The 14,998-nt window shown below is 40.0% G+C and overlaps 1 protein-coding gene across 3 annotated transcripts; it reads left to right on the forward strand.

Moving 5' to 3' along the window:
* The first annotated feature begins 1,276 nt into the window (after positions 1-1,276).
* ptpn3 (protein tyrosine phosphatase non-receptor type 3) lies at positions 1,277-14,102 on the forward strand. Of its 3 annotated transcripts, none has more exons than XM_041987696.1 (26): positions 1,277-1,428; positions 2,623-2,764; positions 3,509-3,643; positions 3,817-3,859; positions 4,019-4,100; positions 5,327-5,371; positions 5,471-5,523; positions 5,720-5,837; positions 5,924-6,011; positions 6,346-6,434; positions 6,514-6,577; positions 6,911-7,110; positions 7,192-7,317; positions 7,449-7,610; positions 7,818-7,893; positions 7,988-8,065; positions 8,145-8,201; positions 8,403-8,559; positions 8,665-8,840; positions 9,126-9,216; positions 9,432-9,493; positions 9,607-9,753; positions 10,435-10,563; positions 11,542-11,687; positions 11,780-11,915; positions 13,455-14,102. In XM_041987696.1, exons 2-26 carry the CDS (start codon positions 2,696-2,698, stop codon positions 13,527-13,529), a joined length of 2,604 nt encoding a protein of 867 aa, XP_041843630.1. In that variant the 5' UTR covers positions 1,277-1,428; positions 2,623-2,695; the 3' UTR covers positions 13,530-14,102. The 3 variants fall into 3 exon arrangements, with proteins under 3 accessions (XP_041843630.1, XP_041843632.1, XP_041843631.1); XM_041987697.1 differs by lacking the exon at positions 1,277-1,428 and adding an exon at positions 1,512-1,534; XM_041987698.1 differs by lacking the exon at positions 9,607-9,753.
* The last annotated feature ends 896 nt before the right edge of the window (positions 14,103-14,998 follow it).

Here is a 14,998-nt window from a genome sequence, read left to right on the forward strand (position 1 = left end):
GAAATATGTATAAACTCCAGATATGATGGAAGGCATGATAAAACAAACAAACAAAAAACTTCTCATTGTTGTGCAAGGATCATAACCGGCCTTAGTAACCACTGTATGCTCATTCACAAAGGCTACACTTTAAATGTTGAGTGTTAAAAAGCAGCTTGAGATGTCCAACTGATGACATTGTTGTGTAATAGTTTTGTTATATTGTGTTTATATGAATAGATAAAAAACAATCAATTTAATGAGCAATCATATCAGACATGACTCATAAATGTTTCTTGCAACAAACAATGAATGCCTGTGGATAACACAAAATAGGGCCTACTGAGATGACTCCCAGTAGGCAATGCCGAAATTGTAAAAGTGTTTCTGATAATAAATAAATAAATAAATAAAACAAGTAAACTACAATGTGGACAAGTATGTTGCTATTAAATTCAAAGGACACAGCACCCTTTCTGGCAAAGAGAATTAAAAAACATTTATCTCTGATCAATCACAGAAAATTTGTTTGTAGAAAGTTTGTGCAGCACCGATATCCTCAATGTCAAGATGGATTCACATTCTAGCATAACATGATGCAAAATTATTTAACTTCATTTACTTTGTTCAAAGACACATAAGCCAGAGGTTTATTTCTGTTAACATTTTTATATCTACATTCAGTTAAGAGACAGAAACTAGGGATTGGCATTCATGTCTGTGTTCTAATTGTGCTTTTTTTTATTTTTATTTATTTATTTATTTATTGTATTTGTGTGTGTGAAGGAGATCATTATGAGTTGTGCATTTTTACATTGCTTTGTTGGTGTTATATACTTAAATACTTTGGTTTTATTATGTAAAACACTTTGTGTTGCTGGTTGCCAAAACAGACATGCCTGGCTAAACGAAGGGTTGAAGATTTTTACAAGATCTGGACACCCTTTTTACAATTCATGGTGGACTTATCTGTATAGACAACTGCGCTATAAGTATATATATATATATATATATATACACGATATAAATATGGTGTTTAAATGTATATGTTTATATGTTTGTTTACTATAACATAAAAACTTGATAAATGATTTTGGAAAAAAAATATATGGTGAATTGTTATGTTATGTTTTTTATTTATAATAGTTATGGGAGATTTCCATTATTACATGTAAATTACTATTTTGAAATCAGGATTTTTGCTTGTTTTCAGTCGTTGCGTAGCTCTTCGCTCGCGCGCCCCCTATATCCCCTGTTCTCGCGCATCCAAGCGGGAACGCGCGCGCGGCGAAGGGGCGGGGCCGCGCGGAGTCAGCGCAGCCAGGGATGAGAAACTTGTCCCGGATATTTACCTAACTATACCTGGGTTTACCGACGCGGTCCGTTCCGAGGTCCTTACAGCGGACAACCAGGTGGGAAATGATCCGTCCATGAAGCGAGAAGACCGAGGTAGTTACGCTTTTTTCTCTTTAAACACATTTTCTTCATAGAAAACATGAACTTGACCAAGCTGTTTTTACGAGGACCGCCGTGGTTGGAGGAAAGTTTACCCGAGGTGTGTTCCTCCTTTTTTTTGGTGTAGCTTCAAGAAAGATCAGGCTGTCAACAGGTCCCTTGTTCGCGTTGTGGTTCAAAGTACAGCGAAGTCACGGCGGAGTTTATTATCGATAGGCTGGGATTATCGGAAAACAAAATTATAGGCCTAATACTGAGACAGGCCCCGTGGTATGCAACATAAAGTACGGCAAACAAGACAAGGTTTGAATAGGTTTGAGTATTGATTGTAACTGTATTTAATAAACATTCCCGTTTAACTTACTCGGATGAAGTTATACGGGGATAAAAACTTTATATGAGATGATGTACTTAGAGGAATCAATTTTGAATTTCCACATTTGTGGACACAAACTTCAATTTATCCAAAATAGGTGCAAAACTGCCAATGAGGTTGTAAAATTCACATCATGATTAGCAAACTTTTAATGTTACATTTACTTGTAAATTCATTATTATCCCTCCTGTGAAAAGGTTATTATGGAAAAACAGTCATTCCATTAGGACAAGCTCTCTTTTAATATATTCAGAGTGTGTCACTGTGTTCAAACATTAACTCAAACATTGTGTGTATTTTCAGAATCTGTGCAAGACAAGCTGGCCAGTTCTGCCCACCTGGAAATTCAGTCTAGGACACATGTACACACATGCACATTTATAGATGCTCAGAAGCGTTGATATTCTTAGTCTTGGTGTTCATGTAGTGCACGTATTTGCGTGTGTCCATTGACTGATCTAAGACCAGTTGTAGTTGTGTAGATGGGGCGTGTTCAACTCTGAAAATGTTTAACATTCTTATCATTCAGCTGTCTGTGAAAGGCAGAGAGATGCAGAGGGAGAGCAGCAGGGAGAGGAAAGGGACATGTTCAGACCCAGGCCAAATAATAAAGAGATTACGCAAAAGAGCGCGCACACAAACACATACACACAGTCACTCCTTCGCATTCACAATGTATTACTCACTGCAGGCCGATGTTGCATCCAGCACATGTATTACTCCTCACACAGTGTCATCCTGAGGGAGGTGCTTTCATTGTAAGACAGCAGTCTGGAAACATCTGACACTGTTTTGTGTTTGTGTGTCTCCAGGTCCCCTCTCAGTGACGAACTGAGGACAGGGTATTTGTCTTGAGAGGGAGGCAGAGTTACCGTGGTAACAGACATGCCAAAACCAGACCTACTTTGCCTTGTTCAGCTGCTGGACGGCACCATTGAGACCTTCAGAGTGAGCGTGCGTAAGACATAAACACACACAGGAGATTATATGTTGCTCCTATCTGTGCTCAGCTAATGATCGTATTGTCATGCGTGATGTAGTGGCAGACTATTCTTTCCTCTTCCCATTGATCCACATCTCATACACACTGTTTCAAGGACACACTCACCTCCTGCAGCTAATACAGTAGATACTCATCAGTTTTGGAAGCCTTAAAAATTATCAGTGTCATGTCATACACTTTCAACTTATGCTGAAAAGCATGCACACATCTTTCTGAGAGCCTCTGTGCAGCATTATTATGTGAACCACAGGAGAGTGCTGTGGTTATAATGTGCAAAAAGACTGATATTAAGTTGTCCATTACTGTCTCTGTTCTTCTTGTGAGACAGATTTGCACTGATACATTAATAAGGGAGGCACAGGATGTAGAGGACTGTGTATCCATACACATCAAAATGATTCTGTTTCCTGCTCCAAGAAGACAGTCTTTGCTGCAGTTTACTGTAAACAAGGTCCTCCTTTGATGTGGTCATTCTTCCGGTAACAGAAAGTGGAAAGAGCAATGAGATGTTACAGATAAGCTAACAATGATGATAAAGCTGAAGCATTTTGCTTTTAATGGTCTTCCAGAAGTCAGATTTAAGACTGGATATAAAACGCCACCAGCATGTATATTTCTTAACAGCACATTTATGCTTACAATTAAGCAGTCTAGAAGTTTGGCTGGCAATAATGTTTGTTGTTTCCATCTTTTAGAAGCAGGATGAAGGTGTAGTTCTTTTGGACTTGGTGTGTGACCACCTGGGCTTGCAGGAGAGGCAGCTCTTCAGTCTGCAGATCAGAGAATCCAGCACAGCCATTGCCTCTATCACAGCCAACACACACTCTCCTGTGAGTTCACTCTTTACTCTTCATCTGATGCACATTTGGGCTGAGATTGTCTCACCCAATGTCTCATGCTAGCTGATTGCAGTTCAGTTGATGATAACCACGGGGCGTACTTACATAAATGTTTTTTTTTAGCCCCAGTTAGCCATTATGCTTAATGAAACTCTTTCCTCCAGAGATGGTTGGAGCCCGAGAAGCCCTTGAAGAAGCAGATTAAAGGTATCCGACTTGTTCGGGCTTAGAAGAATTCACTGTCTTCACTGAAAATTACATTTCTGAACTTAAATGAAGAGATAACAACGGACTTGTAAAAGATTAAAAGTTATGCTGTGGCTGTAGTTATAGGCCGTTTTTTGACAACATGACATTTCTTTGCAGGTCTTGTGTCCCCCTTTTATCTAAACTTCAGAGTACGATTCTTCATCTCTGATCCTAATTCTCTGCAGTATGAGCAGACAAGGTTAGTACACAAACGTCTTTGTCATGACACAGCAGTGATGCAGTATAACACTATAATCTGATTATGATTGACATTTCTTAGCTGCCACAATGTTTGGTTCACGTTAGTTCTTTTGTGATACAGTGGCTGCTCCAAATAAAAGGGATGAAAGTTGTAATTCATTCAAGCAACTCTTTGAGAGTCAACTTTGATCTAAATGCTATTAGCAGCATGAATATTACTCTCTTTGACATGCTGATGCTGATATTTAGCAGGTGGATGGTGATTTTGGTATACCTTTGTCAATGTTTATTTCACTGTGAATAGTCAAATGAGTAGAAGGACAGGACTCATTTCTTTCATATTTTGAGGACTTTGAGTGCCAAATTTTCACCCATTATTTCTACAAAAAAACACCCTCTTTCCATGCATTGTTTTTATAAGTAATTTTCTAATTTTTTAAAGATAAGCAAAGTAGTTTAAATATGAAATCCATGGAAAAAGACTGGACTTTCAATGTGTCTAGACTCGTTATCTTGTTTTGAAGCAATCCTATTTCCATCTTTGGCTATTTTTAGAGATTGTATTGGGTTTGCTTCCTGAATTTACTGGTATTTAAATGAATATTTTTTAACCTTTACCAAAGAAATGCTCATCATGCCAGTGACTGATACAAAGAATGATTGTCAAGCCCAACGTGTGATTGATTAAGAGTAGGAAAAGTGTTCTATTCATAAAACCATGCAATCCTGTTTTCTCCAAACATAACACAACCATAATAAGCTAATTAAGATGTGAGACATTTTAAAAGTTGTGCAAAGCTTTTTTCCTTTTTGTCACTAAAATAAAAGATATCGTAAAATAAGTTTAATCTTTAACTTTGTGTGTTTAAAGACACCAGTTCATCTATTCTTTTTTATTTTACTTTATTTTACTATATAGTGACTTAGAGTGTTCATCCTTTTGCACTTCATATTTATCACCTTAACTTAATTTGCTGTGTACTTAGTATTGTGTGCATTGAATATTATAAATGCTTGTGCAGAACTGTGTATCAGTCCAGGATAAACTTGAACTTTGTCCTCCAGAGGTAACAAATGTGTGTAGAAAACATCAAAGCACTGTGTTCAGTGGATTGATTGGCTGACCCGATGTGGCTTTCAGCAGTAATAAGTCAGGGGTTTCTGCAGGATGTTAAAGAAAAACATGTGTGGGTTAAATAAGTTCCTCTTGTCACGTCCCTGTAGGCACCTGTACTTCCTCCAGATTAGGAGCGACATTAGAGAAGGACGGTAAATAACACAACTTCAAACTGAACCACACATGCCCTCATGCACAGTATTTGTTTAGCTGTCGTTCGTGGACTATGTAATCATTGTATCTGATTGCAGGTTGCAGTGCCCGCTGAGTGCAGCTGTAGTGCTGGCTTCTTATGCTGTGCAGTGTAAGTATCATGTCTTCCCAGAGAAAGAAATGATTAATGACTTAATAATAACTGTGTGAGTAATTATTCCTGGAGGATGCCCTCAGTTCTCTCCTTTAGCAGCTGTTTTATGGCACCATGTTGTCAGTATACACTGATGTGTGCTGGTGGTTGTGTTTCTGTGCGGATGCTCAGTGTCTCTTTCCATCACCTGTAGCGGAGATGGGGGATCACTGTCCGTCCAGACTCCATGGTTACCTCTCAAAATGCCACTTCATCCCCGAACAGGATGAAGACTTCTTATCTAAAGTGGAAGATCTGCATCCACAGCACAAGTAATTCAGACAGTGCATTACTTTTACTGAAAAACAAGAAATTTGTTGTGCAGTTTTTGTGACTGTGTATTCTTGTGTGTTCACAGGGGGCTTAAGCAGTGTGAGGCAGAGTTGTGTTTTCTCAACACAGCACGGACGCTAGAGCTGTATGGAGTGGAGCTGCATGCTGCCATGGTAATGTGTTTCCTTTGATTGGATTATAGTTTAATAATCATGTGTTAAAGTTAGAGTTTCCACTTGTACTAGCCCTATATTTTCAGAGATTAATATTTAAATGTATGCATGTTATGTAAGTTGTATCTTCAACAATTCACTTAGCAACAAAGGTGTCTTGTTTTTTGCTTTTATATCCAACATGAAATAAACATTGTAACAGAAATACCCCTGAATGATTTGGTGTCAAATCAAACTGGGTCCTTGTTTATCAGACCTGAATCAATCTGTGGTGATGACCAACGTATGTTTTAGTTTAACCTCTTTTAATTCCACCTATTTTTCTTTCTCTCAGGATATCAACAATGCACCTCTCATGGTGGGTTTGGCCTCAAGTGGTGTTGCAATATTCTGTAACATGATTTGCTCCAGTTTCTTTCCTTGGTGAGTAATGATGCCTCCCTTTAGTCAGTCTATTCTTGTATCTCATCATACTTTGACCAGTTGTGATTCTCCCATGCAGGGAGAACATCATCAAGATTTCATTTAAGAGGAAACGCTTCCTCATTCACCTGAAACGTAAACATGTGAGTCCCTCTTTTTCATTGTCTTCTATTTATTTTGAGTTGCTCACTGAATAAACACTTTTAATCACTCTGTAAGCTTGGTTGGTAAATCCTCTCTTTGTGAAACATGGGAATTTATCCACAATATTTTCATTTCTGCTCTTTATATGGCAGCAATTTAAAGATTTATGAAGCATTTTCTTCCGTGTTTCCATGTGAGACAAGTAATACATCATTCATTAGAAAAAAAGACAATATACTGTTCTTTGCCGGCTAAAAATGCAAGCTCATCCCAAGTTGCAAAATGGGGATGATATGACCTCTAAACTGACACCCAAGCTCTTTATGTTGCAGGGGGAGACCCAAGACTGTGAGGTGTCTTTTGTCTTGCCCTGTCCCAAGACTTGTAAGAGCCTGTGGCGGTCCTGTGTGGATCATCACTCCTTCTTCTCCTCCAACCGCACTGCAAGGAACCTCAAACAGAACAGCACAGTTCAGACCTACAGAAAGCTGATAACACAACATCTTGGCCTCAGCAACAGTAAAACTGAAACGTGAGCTTTTCATTCTCTGTTTATAAACTTGTTCTTCACATAAATGCTGCTGTTGTCTGACTTTTGCCTCTTCAATGGCAGTGGTCCAGTGTGCCAGCGTGTGGTCGGAGGGATGGTCTGGAATCCAGTCTTGAGGAGGTCACTTTCATCAGAGCATCTCGAGACCAAGAGTCTGCCCTCCAGATCTCCCCCATCCACCCCCAACTGGTATAACTGCCAGCATCATACCCAACTGTGTTGTTGTCAAAGACGTCATCTTCACTCAGGAATTAATCCAACCTTGATTATTGTTCTTGGTATTTTGATTAAATCTGACTGCTGCCTTGATTTTGTGGCAGGCGAAGTCCCAGAGTTCGCCATGGGATTCGTAAACCTCGGCCATCCTCGGTAGAGCTCAACAATGACCTGAAAGACATGTCAGAGGGGGAGGATGTCTTCTACACATACAGGGTCTCTGTGAGCAGCAGCAAGGACAGTGAAGGAGACTTCTCATCGCAACAGTTAGTATAATTTACAACAGAAACTATTTATAGTCTATTTAGGACTTCTAGTGAAAATCTGACACAGCAATCCTGCAATAAATCCTGTAAAATCTGTGTCATGGTATTTATCTTAACATGAGAAAAATAAGATATTAATATTGCAGTGCACAAAGATTATCCAGTACGTGGTATGAAAGTGGAAAAAAAAAACCTTTATTTAATCAGCCTAGGACCAGATGGGGCTTTGTTGCAAACCGATGACAGCATAGGAGAGGAGGACAGCCCGCCCCACTATGAAAAGGTGCTTTATCTTACCTCATCAACTCTAAGCATGTTTATTATTACATATCCATTCGTGTCTGTGCATTCAATGTGTTGATAAATTCTTTACGTAGGGGGCTCTTGGCGACGGTGACCTGATGTTAATATGTATCACTCCAGACTGTGAGGGCAAGTTTGGCTTTAACGTTAAAGTAAGTCTAACCTAATGCACATGCAAGTTTATTGCAGTTATTATTTACTTTATTGCTGTATTTATTGAACTCCTTCCAGGGTGGTGTGGATCAGAAGATGCCTCTATCCATATCCCATGTTAAACCGGACTCCCCGGTAAGAAAAAAATATCACGTGTTCTTGTTTTGACATTTTAGTTTTCCGGGTTTATTTAAATGAACCTTCAGAAGACACTAGAGCCATTTTGTCAAATTTGCATTTTGGCTGTGTTGAAAATAAATAGCTAAAACTTGACAAAGGATTGATTATTTCAGGCAGATAAATAAAATATGAATCTAACTTTTGTGCTGTTTGTAGGCAGGTCGATCTGAGCCCAGGCTACTGGAGGGTGACCAGGTGGTGCTCATCAATGGTCGAGACATTTCTGAGCACACACATGACCAAGTTGTCATGTTCATCCGAGCCAGTAGAGAGTCGCACTCCAGACAGCTGGCCTTGCTCATCAGACGTAAAGGTGTGTTGCTGCAGGAGAAAATGGTGAAGTGGCAAGTGATCCAAATATGCTCTGTCGTGTTTGCATGAATATTTATCACAGCCTTGAACTGTCCTTATAATCCAGGTCCTGGCCGAGTGGCACCCCTGCTGCAGCTACTTCCCACCCTCACACTCACCGACCAATCACAGGAAAAGAACCCACAGTCACCTGGCCAGTCAGAGCAGGTCAAAACCTTGGAGGAATCGATGAGACAGCTGGAAAAAGGGATACAGTCTGGCACATTGTGCTTCCATTTTGAGGTATTTAAAATGCAAGTGGGACCTCCAGAGCGGATGTGTATTTATACACAGCAACAAAATACAAATGACTGTGCTTGTCCTTTTTATAAGCAGGATTTAGTTTGTCCCACTCAGTTATGTGTAGAATCATAATGAGCCTCTTAAGTGTTAGGACAGATGTTGGCCCTAATCTTCAGTTCTTTGTATTTTATTGGAAATGACTGGCCAGGAATTTTTACTTTGTTTGTGTACGTTTCTATGTTTTTGCATACATGTTTGTGTTGTTTGCATGCTTGTAATTCCTAGAATTTACAAAGAAGAAAGCATGGTTTGTCACTAAGCTGTGCCCGACTTCCTGAGAACCTGGACAAGAATCGATACAGGGATGTTTTGCCTTGTAAGTGCATCTTACCATGCCTATCTGTTTGCATGTGCCATGCTGTTCGTCCCTTGATTGCCTGACGCTCCTTCCCACCTCTAACTCTGCTACCTTTCCAATCTTGATAAAGATCTCACTGCTGTAGGTCCTCATGAAATTTAATGGGGTGAGCCTGGGGTGCTCTGACAGCTGTGTTCTGACCCTCACCTGCTGGTGAACTGCTCTGTTTTCAGATGATGCTACCAGAGTGGTACTGCAGGGTCAGGAAGACTACATCAATGCCAGCCATATCACGGTGAACATCACGCATCTGAAATTGTGTCTCTCTCTTCGCTGTCTGACTTTAAATGTAAACTCATCCTCTGTGTGTGTGTGGTGTCTGTATATGTTTATTTGTATGTCTCTTAGGTGGCGCCCCCAGTGTCTGGTGTATGTTTACGTTATATTGCGGCTCAGGGTCCCCTGCCACAGACCTGCACTCACTTTTGGCAGAGCGTGTGGGAGCAACAGATACACACCATCATCATGCTTACAACTCTAACAGAGCGGGGACGGGTATACTATAGTTTGTTTCCAGCTTACTGTAAACAGCCACAGTTTTAAATTATTGGAAATGGGGACTCTTGGAATTACACAACTCTTTATCAGTGAGGCCTTAACACAGTGATTACTGCAGCACGACTGGCACATTATTACATGCTGTGTCATGTTTAATTTGATACATGATTACAGTAATTAGAGGGTTCAGTGGAGATGTTTTCACACAAAAAATGATCAATTGGCACAGTTGTGAGTAATAACAGGGTTTCAGTGTAGGAAACAGCTAAATGTAAAGTGTGAGTCGTTTTCCAGAGTGATAAATAATTCGAGGGTGAAGATGCATTCACACAAGGTAGCAAGGTATCAAGGTCTTGTCAAATGAACACATCTCTGTCTCAGCTTGCCTGTTGCTTGGTAACCAGATGTTCTCATTAATCGATCATTTTCCTGATCCTCGTCAAGTGTTCTGAGTATGTCCCTACTGCACACACATATCGATTTTCAGTTCACGTCTTGCTCCTGATGAATTGTTTTGTTCCTCAGACCTCCCTGTGTAATAGACTAGGTTCTTGAATATGAGTTTGATTTCTTGAGAGTCAAAGCACAGCAGATTTAGCAGCACTAATAAACTGTATCCAGACTGATGACTAACATCAGAAGTAATGCAATATTTTGGTTATGTTATGCAATTTGCAGACCAAGTGTCACCAGTACTGGCCGCATCCTCCGGAAGTGAAGGATTATGGAAACATGAGAGTGCAGTGCCACTCAGAGGAGTGTAACCTGGCATATGTGACTCGGCAGTTCACCCTGAAACACACACAGGTATGGTGGGAAAAAGTAATATTTAGGGAGTTTGGAAGAATCTATTGGGAATTTTTTTAAAACAGTTTCCTTCTGATTAATTGAAAAAAGGTTGGCAACTAATTAGTTAAATAGTGACACTGAGGAAGAGTGGTGTGCAGGTTTTTTCCTTGTTTTTTTTGTATGTTGCAGTGGCATGTAACATGTTTTTGCCATATGTCACACAACGAAGCTCACTACAGGCAGCAGCCACTCCTGGCAAACTAACTACAGCCAGCAGTCAGTCACTTCCGTGTGGGTGGTGTGGTTTTGCATGTGTGCGGGGTTGGGCATGTTAGCTAATTTTGCAGCCCGTCTGTGTGGGCAGGTGGGCAGGGGTGTGAGCGCTTCTGACAGGGTTATCTGGTCAATTGTGTCGTGGTAGGTCATCAGATTAAAGGTGCTGCTGTTGTCAACATCACCTTCAATGGTAAACAGGTAAATGAACAGATAATGCTCAAGGAGACATGAAGTATGAATGTACACACATGCATACACAGATACTGCTGTGTGGGCCCATCTGTTCCTCTGGCGGCGCGAGTTAATCCCTGCATGGAGTCACAGGCCACATGCCCATTATAAACTCTAAAGTCAGCCATTCTCCTCCCAGCCTTCACTGTTTGTTTGGTGGGTTGTTTTTTTTTTTTAACTCAGATCTTTTCCTCTACCCTCTCTCCACCCCACCTGTTTTCATCTCTGTCATAATCTCAGTATCACCTGCTGGTCACGTGGATATTTTGCTCTGTTTTCCACTGCACTATTCATGGTTTATGTCTTCTCACGTTCTGGATAATGTCAGTGTTTGAGCCTGCAGCTCTGCAGTGTCTCATGTGGGTGATATTTCCTAAAGGTTACACGTTCATCATGTTGAGTACTGATTATGCAATGCTGTCATTTTCTACCATTACCCATCACTTTGCCGTTGTTGTGTTTCTTTCCCCTATAAACGTGTGCATTCAGCTTGGTGAGGAACGAGCAGTCACACACCTGCAGTATGTCGCGTGGCCGGACCACGGCGTCCCAGACGACCCTTCTGACTTTCTGCTGTTCATCACCTCAGTGAGGGAGAGAAGGAGAGGTGAAGAGCCGTTAATGGTACATTGCAGGTAACTCGTACACAAACCCAAGGTCTGACTGAGCACATACTTTTCCGTGATGTCTTTTAGAATTAACACGTGTTTGTTTTAAATATTTTCAGTGCTGGGATTGGACGGACAGGTGTTCTGATCACCATGGAAACAGCCCTGACACTGTTGGATAAGGGTCGGCCGGTACTCCCGCTGGACATTGTCAAAACACTGAGAGATCAGCGGGCTATGATGGTTCAGACCACGGTACTGAGAAACAGAATGAGGGATTCTGTTTAATAATGCTGTCTGCCTCATTACATCTTTTATTGTACTGCATTATGATCACCCCAAGCTGCTTTCCATTCCTGTTTGCTTGAACGGAGTGGCCCAGCTGATTTGTGTGACTGCTTGTTCTCTAACATGTCCTCACTGTACTGCAAGACATGTTATTGGGCAGTATCTTTCAGATAAAAAAAACTTTTTGCTCCGAAGTTGAATATGAGATTTGGAAATTATTTCAGAGAACATACGTATGTTCAAGGCTATAACACAAGGCTGCAAATTAAGACAATGTATTTCAACATCTGGGCATTTCTTCTCCAGGGAAGACACTGTTTTTTCTTTACTTGACCTCCTGACTGTGGATTTGGTTTAGATTTTTCACATTTAGTTTAATAGCAAACCCCTGCAAAAAATAAATAAATAAATAGTTGCATGCTCAATGTTTTTCTGAAAATACCTTGTAAAGCACTGCACTGTTTTCAGAAAGAAAATCATTTGCCTCTGATCCTCAATTCACAGATCCTTGACTGCCACTGTATTATATTGTTGGTGATGATGAGTAGCTCCACTCGGGTATTTGAGGTTGGAAGCCGTGCTCTGTAGCACCTCATTGGCTGTCAGTGAGGAATGGGAAAGTGTTACTCATGATTTCATTAGGAGGTAGGGCTGGGAATATGGCAGCCTGTTTCGTTGGCTCAGTGGCTACCACCATTACCCTTATTTTGAACAGGCCCCTGGGGCTTCATCTCTCTGATATGCTGATAAAATGCTTCCTCAGGTTTCCCTCACATGTTTGTCTATCAGAAAACATGCACAGTCAGAGGACATCCTATTTATATGTGGGATAAGCCAGGCATAATTCTGTGGGATTTTTTTTTCTTTTTCTTTTACAAATCCTATGAAAATCCCATCTTTCAGTCTGTCTGACATCTTATCTGACATCCATGGTGCATCACCTTACACATGATTATGTATATATTTGGAAACAGGTCAAAAATGTATAAATGACAGATCAGTCCTACCAAAGGGTTTACCCAGTAATTGTACTGAAAAGCTTTCCAACATGTCACAACCTCTTCCTGAGCAGATGGAAGATTTCCAGTTGTAATTATTAACTGCGCAAGCTACATGTCTGCTCACAGTAACATCCTTCTGTCCGTATGGACTGAAATATCTTCACATCTAGTGGACAGAAAACAGTTAAAATTTAAACACATCTGTGGTTCACAGAGGATGACATTTATTAATTTGATGATGGCTAGATCTTTTTCTCTAATGTCACCATCATGTCATACTGTATTTTCCCAGTAAAATGTATTTTACCACTAGTCTGGTTGCCATGAAATTGATTTACACTTTTGTACCAATTATTATTTTCACCAGTGACAGAAAGGACTATGGATTAATTAAATGTACCGCATGTTTAGACCTGTTAGGAGTGTCAAATAATTATGATCTTTTCATGAGATTTGTTGTGTCTTTTCTTCAGTAATTAATAATCTTATGTTTTATGTGTTTCAGAGTCAGTTCCAGTTTGTGTGTGAGGCCATTCTTCAAGTCTACAATAAGAAACAGGAGAAGTCTACAACACCATAAGCCAAATCATCAACAGAACCAGACCAGACCTCTCTGCCTCAACTCATAGTAGGCGACTTGCACAGAAAGCTACAGAGCTCAAACAGATTAAGCTTATAGGACTGGAACATGGACTGGATAATGACGGTATAACAAGCTTCAGAGCACAGCTGTCTGTGGTTTGTGTGGCTGTGTGAGGGTATGAATCATACACCTTGTCAGCCTTAGTATTTGCTAAAAGTGCATAAAGCTTATAGAGACTTCTGTCTCTGTAGAGGCTAATATAAGACTGACGTGAGCTGCTAATTCTCATGCAAGAGGGGTCACAAGAATGATACTTCTTATTAAACTACGTGTGCCTTAGACCGATGCTTCGCAGTCCATAGATCCATCAAGGGCAGCAGAGACTGACTAGGGTTGTTGTAATCTTTAGTTTATCTCCCAAGAGGAGAAGCAAAGCTGACTTTAGATCACTACAGCAGATACTGTACAGTCAGGGGTTTGCAGACTGAATGCTGTCTTCCATGGGAGCACCAAATCCAATGTTTATCACTTTTAAATTATTCAGAAACTAAATAAACACACTGATTTATACTGATGTGTCTGCTTTGTCATTTCCTCGGTTAGTTCAGTATGTCTCATCACGTCTTTTTCCAATTCTCCTTCAGAATAAAGATGCTAACTGAAGTAAAGTGCAGTGCTTATTTAGCCTTCATTTTAGTGCCTTTAAAGTTGGTATCATATCAGTGAATCCATCTCAGCCCAAATAATTAGGTTATACTTTAGATAAAATGTGGTCTGAGGACTGTGGTATTTATGCAGCAAATTATTAGTGGTTTGGCCTTCACAGCTGTGAAGCTCTTTGGTAGCACAAATTCTGCCCCTTAAATTACATTGATTATAGTTAAAACCACAAGATAACGGCGGGAAAACTCCACGTTTAATTCTCATGCAGTTTTTGTCCACATTTGTACATTTTCATTTTTAATTTTTGTTTTTTTCTGGTGATCACTTTGGCTGTTGGAGCCTGTAACATGGATTTTTGCAGGAATTATTTCTTTTCTTTTGTTTTTTGACAGATTTTTTTTAGATCCAGTGTCCTGTCTTTTACACTCATTGATGGATTTTTCACTCTCTGGACACCTTTGTGACAAAAATGTACACAGACAAAAAACAAAAAACTATTAAGTCATCAGACATTTAATCTCTTAAAAAACCTGACTTGCTCAAAACTTCCGAACATTTAGTCATTTTCAGGGTTTTAACCCTTTAAATGCCAATTTAATTATTCATGACTACCAGGGAGCCCCCAGGTTTTATCTTATTTATGTGTGACAGAGGGAGTGTGTAGATCTGTAAGCACACACATCATTTCAGGGGTTAAAAAAAAGCATCATTTTATGGATGCCATGTGTCTTTAAAGAGGTGCTTGAGTAAAAATGTGGCCTTCTGCCTTTTGCTGTACTCAAAAGCAACTGTTAGTGTGTTTA

The sequence above is a fragment of the Melanotaenia boesemani genome, chromosome 6, assembly GCF_017639745.1.
Source record: "Melanotaenia boesemani isolate fMelBoe1 chromosome 6, fMelBoe1.pri, whole genome shotgun sequence".
Classification (NCBI taxonomy): Eukaryota; Metazoa; Chordata; class Actinopteri; order Atheriniformes; family Melanotaeniidae; genus Melanotaenia; species Melanotaenia boesemani.